Consider the following 19,155-nt stretch of genomic DNA (forward strand, 5'->3'; position numbering starts at 1 on the left):
TTGATCCTCTCGATCTTCATTCCTCCCATTCTTCTGGTTTGTACCCCCCTTACCCCTCCCCCTTCCGTCCCTGAACTGACGGCAAGATACAGGCCCGCGTTTGTTGTTGGGTCGTTCTCCCCCTCCCCTAATTTTCTAGCCCGAAATACCCTCGGACTCGACACAATGAGAGAGATTATCAGCTTGAACGGTAGGTCATCCCGGCTCCCATCGATTGGCATTTCGTGTTTTCCCTCTTGTTCATCAGTTTCCCCCGAATTGTGTGAATGATATGCTGACTCGATTTCCCTTGAATAGTCGGTCAGGCCGGTTGTCAGATTGCCAACTCCTGCTGGGAGGTAAATTTCACAACACCCATTGAGAAATTGACCCAAAATGGGCTTCAAAAACTGACAGTGTTCTTTCTATTAGTTGTACTGTCTGGAGCACGGTATTCAGGTACGTTGGAATTCCAATTCCCCCCTCGTGGTGGCGCCCAATCTGGATTCGGGCAGCATACCCCTTTTTCTCCCCGAGAAGGGAATACCCGCGACTAACTCGCTTGATAGCCCGATGGTTACCTCACCGATGAGCGCAAGAAGGAGGACCCCGACCACGGCTTCAGCACTTTCTTCTCCGAGACTGGTATGCAAGAAAAAAATATCGTTCTATTTCATGGGCCCCCCACTTTCACCTTGGGATGGGCCAAACGTCCCAGCATGAGTTTCTAACATTCTCTTTCCCCCACAGGCCAGGGCAGATACGTTCCCCGCACCATCTACGCTGATCTCGAGCCCAATGTCGTCGACGAGGTCCGCACTGGCACCTACCGCTCGCTCTTCCACCCGGAGCAGATGATCACCGGCAAGGAGGATGCCTCGAACAACTACGCCCGTGGCCACTACACTGTTGGCAAGGAGATGATCGACCAGGTCCTCGACAAGGTCCGTCGTGTTGCCGACTCGTGTGCTGGTCTTCAGGGATTCCTGGTCTTCCACTCGTTCGGTGGTGGTACTGGCTCTGGTTTCGGTGCTCTCCTGATGGAGCGTCTGTCCGTCGATTACGGCAAGAAGTCCAAGCTGGAGTTCTGCGTCTACCCTGCTCCCCAGAACGCTACCTCGGTCGTTGAGCCCTACAACTCGATCCTGACCACCCACACCACTCTGGAGCACTCCGACTGCAGCTTCATGGTCGACAACGAGGCTATCTACGACATCTGCCGCCGCAACCTCGGCATTGAGCGTCCTAGCTACGAGAACCTGAACCGTCTCATCGCTCAGGTTGTCTCCTCCATCACTGCCTCTCTGCGCTTCGACGGCTCCCTTAACGTCGACCTGAACGAGTTCCAGACCAACCTGGTCCCCTACCCCCGTATCCACTTCCCGCTGGTTGCGTACTCGCCCGTCATCTCTGCTGACAAGGCCGCCCACGAGGCTCACTCGGTCACCGAGATCACCTCCAACTGCTTCGAGCCCAACAACCAGATGGTCAAGTGTGACCCTCGCAACGGCAAGTACATGGCCACCTGCCTGCTCTACCGTGGCGATGTTGTCCCCAAGGATGCCCACGCCGCTGTGGCCACCCTCAAGACCAAGCGTACCATCCAGTTCGTCGACTGGTGCCCGACTGGCTTCAAGCTCGGTATCTGCTACCAGCCCCCGCAGCAGGTGCCCAACGGAGACCTGGCCAACCTCAACCGCGCTGTGTAAGTTCTTTGTCCCCTGTGTTAATTTTGCCGTGATATCATCATGAATACTAATATGGGTATAGCTGCATGCTGTCCAACACCACCGCCATCGCCGAGGCCTGGTCCGCTCTCGACCACAAGTTCGACCTCATGTACTCCAAGCGCGCTTTCGTTCACTGGTACGTTGGTGAGGGTATGGAGGAAGGCGAGTTCTCCGAGGCCCGTGAGGACCTGGCTGCGCTGGAGCGTGACTACGAGGAGGTTGCCAGCGACTCCCTGGAAGAGGAGGAGGTCGAGCCCGAGTACTAGATCCTTAGAGATGCTGTTTGACCAGGTCTGGAGGGTTGGGGCTCATTGGTTTCTACGGGTTTCTTTGGAGACTGCGCCCATCCTCAAGACTCGGTCTGAATGCGTCCGGGCTTGTTGCAAATAAAAGGGAACATAGCTTTCGCTCCGATGATTTCTGGCTTTATTGTTTGAATATATCTTTAATATCCTTGAAGCAGCCGATGGATTCCCCCGCTCGTTCCATGTCTTGGGATGCCCCAAGATTGTAATTAGAAAATCACAAAAAAGAAGAAAAAAAAAAACAAAGCACTACTCTCGTTTCAGGTCCTTGTCAATGTTGTAGTTTTCATCGCCCTCCATACGAAGTATACGCACAGATCATGCTCTGGCCGGGTGGGTGCAGAACGTGGAAGGATCATCCCTCGACCCCTGGAGGTGCATTATGCAAATCCAAATGTGATATTAACAAATAAATCCATAAGCAGGTCATTTGTGATTTCGGTATTTGCATTGTCTACGTATTACTTGGGCAGTGGAAGTGAACCCTTGTGGAATGGACGCTAAACCGACTGACCGCCTTGGCCAGCACCTGTCCTTACGCCATCGACCCCAGCCACTCTTCTCCATTCCAGGCACCACCGCCTACTCTCTTCCCTGAATCTCGAGACTGAACTGCTTTTGCCTCCCCGTCATATCTTACCCCAGACGCCGCGCTAGGCCCATCGATGCCCGTGGCCTTTACTGGACACCCTGACGGTACTCCGTTTTCCCAACTCGCCCTCCAGGCACCCCGACAATTGTGAAATCATCCGGAACAAGAGGGGTTGAGCTCCTCCAGAGTTACAACAATGGCTGACAGTGGTGAGTGATCTCTGAATTTGGTTACTTGGGCCTCAAAACAAGAGCAGAGGAGCTTCGGCGCAGGTCAGGAGAAGACCCGCCATCCTCCGCTATGGAACCGCCCCCCTCTCCTTCATATCCACCCCCGTTCCTATATGCGCGAACCATCGGAACTAACGGTTACCCCTCGGCGTCAATTCAACAGCACAACGACATCCGAACCTCAACCTCACTCCAGAAGAGAAGCGCGTATTCTACCAGCTTTTCCAGGCTGCCGACACAACTAACCTCGGTGTCATCACCGGCGAGGTTGCCGTTCCGTTCTTCGAGAAGACGAAGCTCCCACCTGACACACTTGGCCTGGTATGTGGATTTGAAGGCATATGGGTTCCATTAGCTTGATCCCAAATCGCTGATTGATACTGTGTGACTACAGATATGGCAGCTTGCGGATAAAGAGAACAGGGGTCTTTTGACCCCAGCAGGATTCGGCATTGTTCTACGGTTAATCGGACATGCTCAAGCTGGACGCACACCGTCTGATGAGCTGGCTCTACAGCGTAAGCGTCTACTTCAGCCCAATTTCACCTCGTGTTTTCCCCAACCTGCGGTGATGGTCTCGGTATCATGGCTGACCGTGTTCTCGACTGGTTTTAGCTGGCCCCCTACCCAGGTTCGATGGCATCGCAGTGGATACGACGGCCAATTTACCGGATTCCGGCACCACAAGCCCCCCGCCGGGCGCCGGCCCGCCCATTCGAGTTCCGCCCCTGCAGCCAGATGATGCCCATAAATTCACCGCACTCTTCGAGAAGTCAGATGTGGTGAATGGCGTGCTTTCTGGTATGTGACTATCTTCCCATCGGTGCCAACCTGAAGGAGGTTGTGATTGCTCACAAGAATATGCGGGGACATATAGGCGAAGCTGCAAAGCAAATCTTCGAGCGTGCGAGACTGCCAAACGAAATTCTCGGCAGGATATGGTTTCTTTCAGACACCAAACAGCGAGGTGCCCTCGATGCTACCGATTTTATCATTGCTATGCATCTTTTGACTTCCTACAAGTCCGGTGCCTTGCGAGGCATTCCGCAGACATTGCCGCCTGGATTATACGAAGCGGCAGCGCGCAAAGGTTCCGGCAGGCCATCTTTTGGGTCGCGCCCAGATGTCCCACCTGTGCCGGCCATTCCCAAACAATTTACTGGCCCGGGCCGGACAACCAGCCCCATGAGCCCTGCCGGTCGCCCGCCATTCGCAGGCCCGCTCTCCGCCCAAACAACCGGTGGTGATTGGCTTATCAATCCGCAGGAGAAAGCGCATTTCGACAGTATCTTTGAGACGGTCGATAGCGCCAAGGTTGGCTTGATTACCGGCGATCAAGCCGTCGCATTTTTCATGAAGGCCCAATTACCTGAGGAGATTCTCGCGCAGATCTGGGATCTGGCGGATATCGATGCCGATGGCCAGCTAACCCGAGAGGAGTTTGCTGTGGCCATGTATTTGGTGAGGCTGCAGCGCAGCGGCAAGGAGTCGCTGCCGCAGGTACTCCCTCCTGCACTGATCCCGCCCAACATGCGCCAACAGGCTCCCATGCCTGGTATGTCTGCTCCTGCACCGGCAGCTGTCCCTGCTCCTGCTCCCCTGGCCCCCGCTCCCATTGCTCGCTCCGCTGCCGATGACCTCTTTGGCCTCGATTCGCCTGCGCCTCCTGCCCAGCCCCAGGTGTCTCAGTCTACCGGTGGCTCCAACCCCGCTTTCCACACTCCTGGTTCGCCGGTATCCAGGGCTTCTCCGCAGGCTGCATCTACGACGTTCAAGCCTTTTGTCCCAACCTCGTCTTTTGGCCAAAGCTTGCAGCCTCAGGTGACTGGCGCTTCGGCAGGAGGTCCGGCAGCAGCTCGATCGCCTCCGCCCCCGTCGGATGATTTGCTTGGAGATAATGATCCAGAAGAATCGAAGAAGTTGACCAATGAGACAACCGAGCTCGCAAACCTGTCCAACCAGATTGGCTCGTTGGCCAAGGAGATGGGCAATGTGCAAGAGAAACGAACGTCTGCCGAGCAGGATATTTCACAAACATCACAGCAGAAGCGCGACTTCGAGGCTCGATTGGCGCAAGCGCGGGCTATGTACGAGCAAGAGGTCACCAATTTCAAAGCGCTCGAGGAGCGATTAAAGACTTCCAAGGCCGAAACCGAAAAGTTGCAGCAGCAGTACGCGCTGATCGAGGGCAGCCGCCAGGATTTACAGAACCAGTATACCCAGGTTTCGACGGCTTTGGCTGCCGACCAGCAGGAAAACGCCAACCTAAAGGAAAAGATCCGCCAGGCCAATGCAGAGGTCGCTCAACTCAAGCCGGCGCTGGAGAAGGCGCGTTCTGATGCACGTCAGCAGAAGGGATTAGTCGCCATAAACAAGAAGCAGTTGGCCACTGTTGAAGGTGAACAGGAGAAGATTCAAGGGGAAATCGATGGTCTTGCAAAGGAATCCTCCCCGCAGTACACGGAGGAATCCTCCACCCCTGTCAGCAGCGCTGCCGAGATTGCCAGCCCTGCGGCCTCTTCTGTGAGCCAAAACACAAACCCCTTCTTCCGGAGGACCGCGACGGGTAGCTCCAGCGAGCAAGCTCGCTCGCCGGAACCATCTGCCGACCAGCAAAAGGCATTTGACAGTCTCTTTGGGCAAACCTTCCCGGCTCCATCGACCGCAGGCCCACCACCCACTTCATTCCGTGCCGAGTCACCGCAAGTCCCACCCAAGTCTCCTGCAACATCTAATGCGCCTACTCCGTCGGTGTCTCCGCCTCCGGGTTCTTTGCCTGGGGCCTTTCCCACCGGCCCAGTCGCGGAACCCCCGGCCCCAAGCCAGTCCAGGCAGCTTACCCCGAATAACCTGCCTCTCAATGAAACCCAATCTGTGACCTCGTCCACCATGGTTTCCCCGCCGGGTAGCCGGTTTGGCGGCCCGGATATCTCTCGCCGAGGCACCCCATCCCAGGCGGCCACTAGCGACTATGGACCCCCATCAGTCGCGGCGTCCAGTGACTACAGCCGCGCTCCAACTTCAACAGTTGAAGGCACTCCGGCTCGTTCCCCGTTTGAAGAGGGACTGGAGTCGTCGACCCGGTTCCCCGAAGTTCCTGCAGCGAGTGCCGAGCAACCTACTTCTGCCGTCTCTCTTTCCAATGACAATCCAAAGGAAGGTAACAAGGACTTGACTTTTGACGAGCTGTTCGGCAGCAAAGCTCACAAGCGATCTGAATCTCAGAAGGGAAATGACTTCGAAGAAGCGTTTGCAGCTATGAAGCAAGGCCCTGGAGCCGAGAAGGCCCAGGGGGCGTCTACGGGCGCTCAATCGGAATTCCCTCCCATTCAAGAACTGCACCCTGACGACGAGGAAGACAGCTCTGACGATGACGGTCCGCTGGGTTTCGATGACAACTTCACGCCGGTTTCCCCATCGACCACCAAGAAGGAAACCCGAAATGACTCCATTGATGCTGCTCAACTAGCCGCCTTCCCTGCCCCAGGATCGTCTGCCCCATCGACCAAGCCCCCGGCACCAGATGCGCAGCAGAGCCCTCCCGGGTATGAAGCTAACGCTTCCAAGGAAGATCCCAACCATTTCCCTCCGCAGTTCAACGGCCTTTTGCCTGAACGCGCGGATCCCACTGCTCCGCCGGATGCACCTCATTCAGTAGAGTCGAGCACTGGAGCGCCCGTTTTTAGCAACGAGCCCCAGCGGGATCAAGCTGCGCCGAATACTCTTGCTGCGGCCGGAGGTGCCAAGACTGGCGGACCCGACTTTGAGGCCGCCTTTGCGGGACTTGACCTTGCACCGGCGAATGAGGCAGAGGACGATGATGACGAGCCAGAGGGCCACAGTGCGAAGAATGCCGTGGACTTTGACTTCTCCTTTGATTCCCCGGCTCAAAAGCAGCATGGACCGTCGGCTAGCACCGACGCTGGCCCCGCCGGCTCATCCGATTTCTTCTCTTTTGACAACAGCGCCCATGCGACAACCGCGCAGGCCATCACTTCACCGACTACAGGCGAATCCAAGCCTGCTGCACATGACTGGGACGCACTTTTCGCGCCCCTCGACAGCTCCAAGCCCTCTACTGGCGAGGAAGCAAACGGAACCAAAGAGAAGCAGCCCGGCTGGGCCCTCAACGCCGAATCTGGTCAAGATGATCAGATTCTCCAGCGACTGACTGGAATGGGGTTCTCGCGGGAGGATTCCCTCAAGGCGCTGGAAGATTTTGACTACAACCTTAGCGAGGTAGGTGTTTTCTTTGAAACGTTTCATTTATGAGTTTTCCCACTGACAGATATTGCGTATAGGCAGCCGATTATTTGACCTCCAAGTCGTGATTGTATCCCAAGCTTGGTCTCTATTGCACATATGACCCATGCATTAGTTGTTTCCTCTACTGCCATGTCTTTCCTTGATGATTATTTCCCTTTTTCTTTTCTCCTCGCCCACCCCCGAATGACCAGGAGGCGGGTTTCTTTGCATCATCGTTCATCTGTTCCCCTTTATCTTGTCCAGCGCTGTGTACATTTTCTTTTTTTTTTCTTTCTGCCATCATGCTGCGCCATCATTGACCTTGAGTGGACTCGAACCCTCTTCATTGATGTCTATTTCCCCTGAATTGGATGGAAGGTCCTGAATCTAGGGGTTTCGTCCTCGTGTGTCTCTGGCTGTGAAGTGTAGTTTACGATAATCCATAATTGACATAATTTCTGGTCTGTTGTCCATGTAGAGTAAAGATAGCTCCTTTCATAGATGGCTATGGATACTGCCCTTTTTTTCATTCTATTTTAATACCCTCTTCGCTCCCCCTTTTACCATCTCTATTCAGTTTCACTTCTCCATTTCCTTTACTCTCAACCATCGCGTGATAGCCCTAGAATCTTATATTCCAAGTTCTTCCGTAGTATTCATCCAAGGTTTTAACCAGCCGTTGACCCTCGCTTCGCTCGGGTGGCTTTAGGAGGTATACTAAACAGCAAATATTAGATTATATAGCTTTCCTTACTCTAAAGATTCTATTTTATTTAGAATACTCTATTTTCTCCTTAATATAAGCTTACTATGGTTATCTCTTTTTCTAACCTTTTGAACCTTCTTTTAACCCGTTTTCTTCTATTACTTTTTCTACTAATCATTATGATGATAGTAAGGTGGTAGATAGCTAAAAGAAAGGGGCTGTATTAAGAGAATATTTGCTTCTTAAAAGAAAAAAAGAAAAAAAAAACACAATCTAGGTCATATATAAGGTCATATCATAGTTATTTGCGTAAATTGACATATTCTTATAGTATGTATAGCATTATCACTGACATTTCCCTCGTGTCTTGAAAATGGGGCTCTGATGAAGCGCACTCTCTGCCTTAAGGGGTAGTCGGAGCACTAGGACTTCCTAAAGGAGATATGAAGTGTACACCTCTCAATTAGGCAGTCCGAATGCAAACTTGAAAAGCTGCAACTCGACTCCTTTAGGGGTTTCTCCTGTTTCATAAGGATTGCATGCCGATTACAGACTTAGAGGTTATAACGCCGATCATTCAAGCGAAATGGACAGATCTTGATATTCCACACAGGGCGATAACTCCGACCGTTACTCCGCCTGGTAATAGTCTGGATCTTCCTCGAAAGTCTTATAAATCGCAGCATCCTCCTATAGGGATAGCAGCCCCAGTGTCATTGCATGCACTCTACCATCCTCAGCTAACAGCACAATTCGTCTGATAATCCAATCCAATCCACTCTACTCAAATCGAAAATGTCTCGCATTCTTCTTACTGGCAAGCTTTCTTCTATCGCAATCGATCATTATTGATATTGACTAACATTCAACAAGTGGCAGTGGCTTCATCGCTGCCCATGTGCTTGAAACCCTCCTCTCGCGTGGCCACTCTGTCGTCACGACTGTTAGTTCGCAGCAAGAGGCCGAAGCCACTCTCCAGGCTCATGGGCAGCTGCCCAGGGATCGTTTGGACTGTGTTATTGTCGAGGATATAGCTAAGCCTAATGGTAACGTCCCTCCATTCTTCGTTCGCAGGATTATTCCTCACTGGGCGACCACTGACTGTTATCTGGAATAACAGCCTTTGACGATGCAGTTATTCATAACGCCAGTCCGTATCATTTCAATGCTACGGATGCAAGACCTTGCTGGAGTCAGGTAAGTAACTTGCTGTATTTTTGGGCCATCGAAGGGCCATTACTGACAGGTCACTGCATTATAGCCATCATGGGAACAACAGGTATCCTGAAGTCGGTTCAACAGCGTGCCCCAACGGTCAAACGGGTCGTGGTGACCTCTTCATTCGCCGCAATCAACAATGTCTACGCCAAAACAGCAGGGAAAGTATACTCGGAAGTATGTTTTGCCTCGCTATCTTCGCAGTCCTGTGGCTAAACAAAATTATAGGCGGATTGGTGTCCTATCACCGAAGCTCAAGCTCATGAAAGCCCAGCAAATGCCTACCGGGCCAGCAAAACATTGCTGTGAGTTGCAGACCGAAAAAGCTTTCCATAGGACTGACACTGACCAAGATTAGGAACGAGTTGCATGGGAGTTTGTCGAGAAAAAAATGCTCTCCTTCACCCTTTCAGTGATCAACCCGCCTCTCGTCCTTGGCCCCCATCGTGCACCACCTCACCACCCTGAACGACCTGAACACATCCAACGAGCGCATTCGCGACCTCATTACCGCTGTGGCCAAGGAGCGCTGTCCGCTGACCGGCAACTACGGCTACGTCGTGCTGGCACATGTGCTCGCGGTGGAGAAAGAAGAAGCAGGCGGCAAGCGGTTTTTCGCGGTGTCGAGCCACTTCTCCGACAAGACCATCGCCGACATCATCGGCCAAGAATTCCCCCAATTTCGGGATCGACCGCCGACGGGCGATACCTTGGCTTCGGGTGATTACCCGGCGGACGGAGTGTAGGGATATAACAACACTCGCGTTCGCGAGATCGTGGGGGTGTCTTTTCGGTTGCTGAGAGAAAGTGTGGTGGGCGCAGTGCACAGCTTGTTGGCTGTGGATCCCACACTCTAGCGCCGATCCGGCGTTGATTTTAAGTGTTCGTTTTTGAGATAGCCATGACTCGCGTCCAACCAATTCACTTCGCACTTAGCCGCTTCCGACGGTTCTTTGAACTTGTGCTCACCATTTGACGATTTCACCCTCTCCCTCTTTTGTTGACCCTGAAAATGTTCTCGACATTTTCCACAAATCTCCAGGAGAAAGCGGCGACCTCTGGCCCCCGCCCGAAGCGCAACCAGGTCGCTCGCGCGTGCGACTGGTGCCGCCTCAACCGGATCAAATGCGACGATTCCCTGCCCTGCCAGAACTGCCGCAGCCGTGGGGGCCAATGCAGCAATACTAAGCGAGTCGAGGGCCATTCTCTGCCCTCCGCTAATAGGTATTCTTTTCTTATAAATATGAGGCAGTTCGCAATTGATTGATGCTTTGTCGGCAGAGAAATCCTGCGATTGCGCCAGAGGGTCAACGAACTGCAACAACAACTGGAAAATGCCACCAAGGAGGCCCAAGCCCAAGCATCAGCCAAATATGTGACTCCACCCCACTCTACCGACGCTGGATGCCCGTCCATGCAGGAGGAGTCCTTCGCGGCGTCGTCGCGAAAAGGGTGGGAGGGCGTCCAAAGCCCTGATGCACAGACTGGCCAAGTTATCTACTTCGGCCCGCTGTCCTCATCTTATTTCGGGACTCGCGTGAGTCGCTACTTGGCCGAGGCCTTGAAATCATCACATCCTGAGTTCGAGTGGGCTAAATGTGCTGGTCGACTCAGCTACCCACCCAGTCCGTGGTCACGACAATCACAGTCTCAGCAAGACCAGCAATCATGTTGGAATGTCAATGCCGATTTCCCAACCAACGCGGTGTCGGAACTGGATGAAGATGTTGAAGACCTATCCCGTGCCCAAGAGGAATACTTTCTTGACCTGCTCTGGCAATCCTTCCATTGCGTTTACCCCATCATCGCCGAGTCTGAGTTCCGCGAATACTATGACTCACTATGGGACGCCGACGATAGCATACCACGTCGACCCTCTTCATTAGTGGATAGCTTGCTGGCGGTTTGTATGCAATACGGAAGCACTTTCCTCATGAGCGATGGAGACAGCCGGGGAGGTGACGAAGGGTATCATGCTGCTAATGCTTCTATGACTGGTCATGCATTCTACCGGCGGAGTCAGCACCTACTGCTGAATGAGCTCGAAAGTCCATCGGTGATGACCATGCAGAGCTATCTCTATTCCATTATCTATCTGTCCAACACGGCCTTGCTGAACACAGCCCACACCCTTCTGGGGACTGCATTGAGGGTAGCGCAGATGCTGCGACTGCATCTTCGACCCTTGGACGGAACGCCGCAGCGACAGCAGGAATTGCATCGCCGGATCTGGTGGACACTGTACCAAGTGGACAGTCAGCTTTCTATGGCTTTGGGTCGCCCTCCGCTCATTCAAAGAGGCGAGATCGAGGTTAATATCACTAAAGATGGACCGGAGTATGCCTTCATGTCGGGGTCAATGTTGCTGTGTCCCAGCAACGAGGACATCAGCTGGCTGAGTTTCCATGCGCAATGCGTTCGTCTGGTCTCCACCGTACGATGTGCCCAGAACACTTTCCAAGCGCGATGCGCTCAGTTGGTCGAGGCAAAAGATTCACAGGATATATACGGCGACCCATACATGATTGAGGAGCTGGCTGGCTTCCTGGGCCGCGAGGTGCGCGCAGTATATGACTGGGTGCGCAATGTCCCTCGGTCTCTTCAAAACACTCGTAAGGGCTCTGGAGAGCCCTTCTCCACCGAGCGAACTCCACTCAACCTGGATAATCTCAGTCCGATTTGGCTCCAGCGGCAGCGACTTCTGCTTGAGCTGCTCTACCATCACCTTCAATTGTCGAACTTCCGCCCATTCCTACGCTTTCCGCCCGGCGGCTCATCCATTACCCCACTGGCCGACTGCCACAGCATCACCTGTTTGAACCACGCAATATCTCTAACGAATATCTTGCATCAAGTTCTCTCAGAAACAGACCTTCTTCGCGGCTGGTCCCCGATCTTCCAGTATCAGTGGGACGCGGCTCGTTGTATTATGGGGTTTGTTCTCTCGAACCCTGTCTGTCCGCCGAGCCCAACGGCTCGCAAATTCATGCATACGGCCATTGGAAACTTCGACGTGATGGGCCATTACTCTGCCGCTGCCGCCGAGGCAGCCCTGATCGTGCGCGAGACGGGTGCTTATGCTGAGATGCTTGTCGATCGGTTTCACAATAGCCTGTCGCTGCGGCGGCCTACGCCAAGGAATTCGGCCACTCCGTCCAATTCTTCCTTGTTTGGTTCGTCTACCACAACTCAGGTGCAGAATCTTGCGGCGCCGGCATTGACCCCGGAATATCTGCAAGATTTGACTGCTGCGTCCATCAGGGCTATTCCCCAGTTGACTGTTGATGCGCCGCCATTCCTGAAGGAGAATGCGGATATCTCACTTGACCAGGCACAGCCAGGTGCTGCCGTGACCATGGCAATGGATGACTCGCTGGTGCTGTCGGAGGATATGCTCTCGGGCATCGGGGAGGACTGGATGCCGAACGAGGGGGGGGCCCTTTTGAACATTGGAATCACTTTCCTGGGTAGTATTTAAGCAGATCCAAATAAGTTGCTTGGGTGAACTGGATTTTTTTATGTAGTTTGGGTGTACCTCGAATGATATGACGGCCCGATCCACCAGGCAAACGTACCCGAAATGTGCCCGTTGTGGATCCGGCGATCTTCTCGGACTCACCCGACTGATATTGGATAGTTCGTTGGTCAAAACAATCACCAATTTTGCCCTTTAGTCAACGTTTTAGACTATGGAGATACCCAGCATGTACGCACGGGTATGCGGACGCCGCTTCCCCCGCCGGACCCCCACGATACGACCACGAGCAGACCCATCTCCAAGTGGCCCGGTCGATCGACATCCGAACGAACCCACCAGGGTAAAAATGCCCACGCAAGACTCCACTGTTTCCCTGATCGACCAGCTCGTTGCTAAGCGCCAATTCCCCGGATTACGCCTTGACCCCGCGAGGCCACTGACTCTCCTAATCCGAGGAAAATAACGAGCCCATCCTGAGACGGAGTGCCCACGGACGGTTGTGGGGGCGTTGATGATGGATGCAGGCAAGAACCAGACACCGCGCCGCTATGGATTTGCGTGTCTGATGTGCTGGCGCCGAAATATCAGGTGCGACGGCAAGAAGCCGAACTGTGCGAACTGTATCAAAGCCAAGGAGATATGCAGTTACAAGGAGAGTCCCGGCTACAACGCGCACTTGGTCCAACAGTTGCACCAGTTCAAGAAGCGTGTCGATGACCTGGAATCCCATTTACGGGATCTGGCCCATCTCGGCCATGAAGACCGCGATCGCCGGCTCGCGGAGATCATCCGGGACTTTAATAAATTGGATATGGACGGCACCTCGCCAGACCAGATGACTGAGCTTTCGCAGTCGTACGACACCGACAAGGACACCGCCAGCGAAGACCTGCAGCCGACCGATTTTAGCGTCGGAGAACATGGCATGGTAAGCCCTATCCCGATATCCTCGGTGTCATCCCGGAGGAAGTGGATGTGATCGGAACTAGAATTCATTGGCTTATCTTATTTTTTTGTTTTCTTTTTCCAATCTTGCAGTACTGTTGAGCCACATCCAGGTTTCACCCCCTCGGCGCGACTAAGAATCGCCCGGCCAAGCCTCCTGGCCTCGAAGGCCAGGAACACAAGGCCAGTGAGGAATATCACCGGAAATGGCTGGCATCCAATGCCCGATTCCAAGAGTCACTTGAAGCTTTCGGTAATCTCCCCCAATATACAGGGGTGGATGTGGATGTGTGCACCACTTTGTTGAAGATCTACTGGACGTGGCAAGCGCCTTTACATAACTGCGTCTATCGCCGATGTGAGTACCTCTGACAACCGCAGTGGGGCGACAATTCGTAGCTAATTTATCTTGGCTAGGCTTTTATCGTGATTAAGCGTTGAACGGGCCCTACATCTCCACTTTTTTATTGAATGTAATATTTGCCCATGCTTGTCGCCATACCAAGGACGACGACCCCAAGTTCGCTCGCCTCGAACGTGGCGAGTACTCTATGCGCAAGGCCAAGCAGCTCCTCTTGATAGAGATTGAGCAAGAAAAGCCCAAAATTCCTACTATCCAAAGCTTGCTTATCCTGGGGGGTTGACAGTGTGCCATTGGGAAAAGCAGTGAAGGATGGCTGTACACTGGAATGGTTGGAAATGTCCGCATCTACTTGGCATACATATTAATGCTAACTAATACAGGCTATCCGAATGGTCACTGACCTTGGCCTTCATCTCTACCGAGGAAACCTAGAAGGTCTTGATGGCATGGAGCCCGATGACCTGGAAGTCAGGAAGCGTCTTTACATGTCGGCATTTATGTGGGATAAGTGTGTCAAGTCTACCCGCAGAGATGAAAACATGCTGATCATTCCTCAAAGATCTATAAGCCTCTGTCTAGGGCGTCCACCCTCTTTGACCGAGCTGCCATACTCGCCAGATGGCCTTTGTAAGTCATCCCTTGCTTATCTTGAGGTTCTCCCACACTAAAAATTCCCAGTTGACATGTCAGACAACGACGTTGAATGGAAGCCGTTCTACATGAAAGAAGTAGAAAATGAATACCCTTTTACCAAGTCCTATGACACTCTAAATTCATCCAGTTCTGCAAGCTAGCCAAGGTTCATGGTACTCTCTTTCCCTCAGATGAGCCGAGCTAACTTTTGTCAAATCATCAACGAAAGCTATAACAAGGTCTAATGCAGGAGCCTCCACCGCGAAAATATTGGCCTGCGGTTTGGTATCTTCCTCGCTGGGTCCGCTTTGGCCAATGCGTACAGTGGAGCCTTGGCCTATGGGCTTGGGCATGTCCATTCCAGTATCTCGAACTGGCGGTTTTTGTTCATTATCGAGGGCGTGCCCACAGTGCTCCTGGCGGCTGTGACTTGGTTTTGGCTGCCGGACTCTCCGTCCATGGCTCGATTCCTGTCGTCTCGCGAGCGCGAGATTGCACAAGAATATGCGAATAATCAACCGGGCGACTACAAGCACGAGGGACTCCAGCTTGACCAGCTGGGAGAGGCATCCAAGGACTACCAGAGTAAGTAGCCATGACCTGAAGAAGAGAAAAAGTACCAATAATATTTGACCAGACTACCTTTTCGCCCTAATGAACTTCTGCAACAACGTCAGCTTCGCCTCACTACCACTCTTCCTCCCAACCATCGTCTCCGAAATGGGCTCCTTCATCGAAGTGCAATCCAATGGCATCACGGCTCCACCCTACCTCCTCTGCTTCATCTTAATCATCGTAGCCTCAATAGTCTCAGACCGACTCCGACTCCGCGGGCCCTGCTGCGCCCTCTTCGCAATCCTCGCCGCCATCGGATTCATCCTCCTCGGCACGACAACCAGTGTGGGGCCGCGGTATTTCGGCACGTTCCTGGCGGTAATGACCTTCGTCAACATCTGGATCACGCTGATCTGGAACTCCGACACCAACTCCACCGGCTCTAAGAAGGCCGGTGGTTTGTGGATCATGATGACGGTGGGGCAGTGCGGCCCGCTGCTGGGGACGAATGTCTTTCCGGAGGAGGACGGGCCGTACTACCGTAAGGGCGAGTGGATCTGCTGTGCTTTTTCGTTGTTGTCGGCTGCTGCAGCATCGTTGTTGAGCTTTTTGCTTTGGAGGGAGAATAGGCGTCGGGATCGGATTTATGGGCCTGTGCGTGAGGGTCAGCAAGTGGATATGTCTTCTGCGGAGAGTCAGGGGGCTGGGTTGAGGTATATCATCTAGGATTGAAGATGGTGTTTTCCGGATGAGTGTTCTCCCACACCGATTTTTCACTTAGTGTCGACTACATGGTATTCAGTCTATCTTGCGCAATACATAACTCGTCTTGGATGATCTGATGCCACTCCAACCAAGGGATAGTAAACAGTGCTTTATTGTGTTAAAATGAATCATTGCAAGGAATTAAAGAAAAATTCCAAGATGATATCAAAAGATCAGATAACTTGAAATCAGAAACATAGAAAGCAAGATTAAACCAAAAATGAAAATGAAAATGGAGATGGAATCTTGCAAAAAAAAAAAAAAAGCGCAGGCAAAACGACATAGGCAATATAATGACGAAATTGAGCGGATAGGACAAATCAAAAGCCGCAATTTTCAGTCCTTCAACCGACAGTATATGCAAATACAAATAACATGGCTTAAATGTAGGGCTGGTTTATGAAACCAATGGTCCAATGAGTGAGAGGTGCAACCGCAGTAATAGGCGACGGTTCAGAGTCCACCAAGTCAGATAGATATGAGAAAGATTGGATTCTCAAGGTTCTAGACATAGCCAGCATTTTCATCGGCGCCTTTGAAGAGGTCTTACAGGCCTTGCGTGTCTCGGTAAACTGGCCAACTCATCAAGTGCTTGATCTTGAAACCGAATTTGCTGGACGTATCTTCGTCCTCTTCGATGCTCGTCAATATCGGAGTCGTCAGATGATGAATCCTCCATAGCGGGGCTGAATGCGGCCTCATATCTGGGCCCTGAGGGATTATTGCGTACTCTACGCAACAACGGGTTTGTATCCACCTCTGCAGTCGGACCGATGGTGATGTCTCTACGTCGAGATTCACCGACAGCAGAGGGGTGTCGAGGAGTAGGGTCCAGGGCCCTGTTGTGGTAAATGGTACTGCGCCAGTCAGACCCTGGGGCTTCAGGATAATTATAGCCCCTGTCCAGTATTTGGGAAGGAACTCTTTGTTGAATAACCATGCCACCGGAATTGCGATTTCGTGCGCATCGATCTGCGTAGTCTTCACTAAATGTGAAATACGCTGCATTTTGCGGTTGTCGGTGAAAGTCACCTGGATTTCGAGTCACAATAGGGTCTGGAATTCCTCGCCGAACGTATTCAATAGCCCGGCCGGGATCGGACCCTCGATAGACCGTACGAGAAGGGCTAAAGCTCCTATAGTTAGTCTTATAAGGTATTCCAAGTACTGCACTACAAATTAGAAATGGGCAATTGTACTCACGAGTCGTTAGCCCTAACAGGACGTCCCGGGCTAGCCTCACGGACTCGTTCAGGACCGAAGGGGCCAATGGCAAGTCTTGACTCGCTCGAACGCCATGTTCCATGAGGGGTATCATACCGACTTGGAAAGGGTCAAATAAGCACCATATAAACTGTGAGAAATAAACGCTTAACTTACTACACCCCGTTATCATACTCTTGTGGCTCTCTCACCATGACTTGTGGACGAGGAATGCTGTTGATCCTCTGGAAGAGCAAATATATCGACCTTCGTGCCAGAAGTCTCAAATGAGGCCAACAAAGGGCTTGAAGAGAGTCTTTATGGAGGAGAATCGAGAGCAATTATTTTGAATATCACCAATATCAAAAGACGATAGAGGAAAAAAGGGTAGTAAAAGCAACGTATTCTTTCAGGCTTTTATAATCCAAAAGCAGAAGGTTTATAGGAAGGGGGAGAATTAATATTACTAAAATCGAATGTAAAAGTATGCTAAATTTGGTCTTTCCCTACGCAGACTACAGTGTGCGATTCGCTTTTCGTTTATCAAAAAGGGCTTTATGTTTCAGCATTTGTTTCAACACGCAAGATTGAGCATCCGCAGTAAGGGATATCTATAGTTAGACTGTCACTTGACATATGTAGATAGGTAGTAATGCATGGTCTAACCACCCTTGGACTGTGCGAGCGCTTAAATGCCATAGCGGAACGAGAGAAATACCACAAGGGCTCAACCAGGTAAAAGATGCGTCCAATCAAGGCGAAGTCTCGTTCATTTCAAGTCATCACAGTGGTAAGCGCTTTGGAGCTTCCTCGGAGCGTTTCATAGTTCATTTGTCGCCTGCATAGAGGTAAAACGATGGCGTGCTTATAAGCCCCATAGTTTAGATATTTGGATATTTGGATATTTGAGTGGATGAGCGAGAGTCTATCGTGGCGCGCGCCTAGACAGAGCCTCATCCTGTTCGAGTCTCCGTGGAGGGATGTGCGGGAGCTTGTTATTTATAGCCGCCGAAAGAATCATCCTACCCCGCACCTTATATAAATACCTTGCTCTCAACAGCATCTTTCTAAGACCCCGATTCCGAGCGCAACAACTTCCTTCCTATAATTTGATCTGCCGAGTCCTTTCATCAATCTTCTCCCTTTCAATCTCTCTTGTTTCAGGATGAGTGACGAGAAAGACCACTCCGAACATGCCACCCACCAGCAAGTTTCCAAGGAGATCAACTTCGAATGGACTCCTGAACTCGTGAAGCTTGTTACATCCCGCGGCTTGATACATCCATTGATCGGCCCCCTTGATCAAGACCCCGATGGATTCCCAAAATGCATCTACCGGCCTGGCATGACCCTCCCAGACCCTGCTGATACGCGGGGATGTCTGAACTGGGTTGGACTATCCGAGGAGAAGATCCTTGAGGTGGAACGGAAGTTCAAGCAGCTATATCCCGATTACCAAGCACCCCGATGTGGGTATGATGAGAAACATTTGCCGCGTGGTCTCAATGAGATTACCTTCCCTACCATTGACAAAATGTTGGATATATTTTTTCAAGGGCTGGACCAAGGGCTGGATATCGACTCCACAGAACCCCTTCAACAAACTCATGGTAGGTTTTTTCTTTTTTTTGGTGCATCTAAGCCGATAGGCTATCATCGGCTAATCAATATATAGAGGCGTACATTGAGAAGGGCATCCAGGAAGGACTACGGCCAGAATTTGCCATTTTCTGTGGAATGCACAAGGACGATCCCCGGGCTACCGAGGACCCTGATCTATTCAACGAGTTCTGGTTTACCAAGGGCCCACAGGACTTTATCGCTGATTCCATCATCCCATCGTCTTGGACAAAGGTCAAAGATTTTCTGGAGCAAAGGCTAATACACGAGGGGAAGGCATGGCAGGATCATCATGGGCGGTGGTTGGTCCATGAGGGAGAGAGTATGGAGCAGGCAAAAGCGAGAGTAGATGATCAAGAGCTTCAGAGGCTACGACAAAAGGCGTCTGAGGAGTATAAAGCAAGGAGAGAACAGGAGAGACAAGAGATCGCAAGGCTGGATGCTGAAGATAAAGCACGGTGGGCAGAAGAGGAGAGACTGGAGGCAGAGATGTCGAAGAAAAGTACCTAGATTGAGTTATTTGGCGGAAGCATGGAGAGCATTCATCCATTGGATTCCACAACCAAGAATATAGAATCTTTTGCAGC

General features: G+C 51.9%; 9 protein-coding genes across 9 annotated transcripts; 8 read left to right on the plus strand and 1 right to left on the minus strand.

Annotated features, from left to right (window-relative positions):
• Positions 1-165: 165 nt before the first annotated feature.
• NUU61_001023 (tubulin alpha chain) lies at positions 166-1,975 on the plus strand (the record flags this gene model as incomplete). The annotated part of the gene is made up of 6 exons (XM_056651605.1): positions 166-190; positions 298-338; positions 412-438; positions 549-624; positions 730-1,684; positions 1,750-1,975. The coding sequence occupies 6 exons, from the start codon at positions 166-168 to the stop codon at positions 1,973-1,975; spliced, it is 1,350 nt and encodes a 449-aa protein (XP_056516455.1).
• An 827-nt stretch (positions 1,976-2,802) lies between these two features.
• On the plus strand, positions 2,803-7,167 carry NUU61_001024 (EF hand domain protein; the record flags this gene model as incomplete). Its single annotated transcript, XM_056651606.1, has 6 exons — positions 2,803-2,815; positions 3,000-3,157; positions 3,231-3,354; positions 3,452-3,637; positions 3,714-7,075; positions 7,138-7,167. 6 exons carry the CDS (start codon positions 2,803-2,805, stop codon positions 7,165-7,167), a joined length of 3,873 nt encoding a protein of 1,290 aa, XP_056516456.1.
• A 1,494-nt stretch (positions 7,168-8,661) lies between these two features.
• Positions 8,662-9,751, plus strand: NUU61_001025 (NAD(P)-binding protein; the record flags this gene model as incomplete). The annotated part of the gene is made up of 4 exons (XM_056651607.1): positions 8,662-8,833; positions 9,049-9,182; positions 9,364-9,435; positions 9,497-9,751. Coding segments are annotated over 4 exons (633 nt in total), but the record flags the coding sequence as incomplete, so codon positions are not given.
• Positions 9,752-10,017: 266 nt separating this feature from the next.
• On the plus strand, positions 10,018-12,483 carry NUU61_001026 (uncharacterized protein; the record flags this gene model as incomplete). The annotated part of the gene is made up of 2 exons (XM_056651608.1): positions 10,018-10,197; positions 10,309-12,483. The coding sequence occupies 2 exons, from the start codon at positions 10,018-10,020 to the stop codon at positions 12,481-12,483; spliced, it is 2,355 nt and encodes a 784-aa protein (XP_056516458.1).
• Positions 12,484-12,997: 514 nt separating this feature from the next.
• Positions 12,998-13,462, plus strand: NUU61_001027 (Zn(II)2Cys6 transcription factor domain-containing protein; the record flags this gene model as incomplete). The annotated part of the gene is made up of 1 exon (XM_056651609.1): positions 12,998-13,462. One exon carries the CDS (start codon positions 12,998-13,000, stop codon positions 13,460-13,462), a length of 465 nt encoding a protein of 154 aa, XP_056516459.1.
• A 719-nt stretch (positions 13,463-14,181) lies between these two features.
• NUU61_001028 (MFS general substrate transporter) lies at positions 14,182-15,018 on the plus strand (the record flags this gene model as incomplete). Its single annotated transcript, XM_056651610.1, has 2 exons — positions 14,182-14,423; positions 14,679-15,018. 2 exons carry the CDS (start codon positions 14,182-14,184, stop codon positions 15,016-15,018), a joined length of 582 nt encoding a protein of 193 aa, XP_056516460.1.
• Positions 15,019-15,079: 61 nt separating this feature from the next.
• Positions 15,080-15,706, plus strand: NUU61_001029 (uncharacterized protein; the record flags this gene model as incomplete). The annotated part of the gene is made up of 1 exon (XM_056651611.1): positions 15,080-15,706. The coding sequence occupies one exon, from the start codon at positions 15,080-15,082 to the stop codon at positions 15,704-15,706; it is 627 nt and encodes a 208-aa protein (XP_056516461.1).
• A 507-nt stretch (positions 15,707-16,213) lies between these two features.
• Positions 16,214-17,163, minus strand: NUU61_001030 (uncharacterized protein; the record flags this gene model as incomplete). Its single annotated transcript, XM_056651612.1, has 4 exons — positions 16,214-16,249; positions 16,296-16,872; positions 16,949-17,068; positions 17,126-17,163. The coding sequence occupies 4 exons, from the start codon at positions 17,161-17,163 to the stop codon at positions 16,214-16,216; spliced, it is 771 nt and encodes a 256-aa protein (XP_056516462.1).
• Positions 17,164-18,113: 950 nt separating this feature from the next.
• On the plus strand, positions 18,114-19,078 carry NUU61_001031 (uncharacterized protein; the record flags this gene model as incomplete). The annotated part of the gene is made up of 2 exons (XM_056651613.1): positions 18,114-18,558; positions 18,624-19,078. The coding sequence occupies 2 exons, from the start codon at positions 18,114-18,116 to the stop codon at positions 19,076-19,078; spliced, it is 900 nt and encodes a 299-aa protein (XP_056516463.1).
• Positions 19,079-19,155: the final 77 nt, after the last annotated feature.

This window comes from Penicillium alfredii (genome assembly GCF_028826965.1).
Source record: "Penicillium alfredii strain IBT 34128 chromosome Unknown utg000001l_segment0_segment0, whole genome shotgun sequence".
NCBI classification, from domain to species: domain Eukaryota; kingdom Fungi; phylum Ascomycota; class Eurotiomycetes; order Eurotiales; family Aspergillaceae; genus Penicillium; species Penicillium alfredii.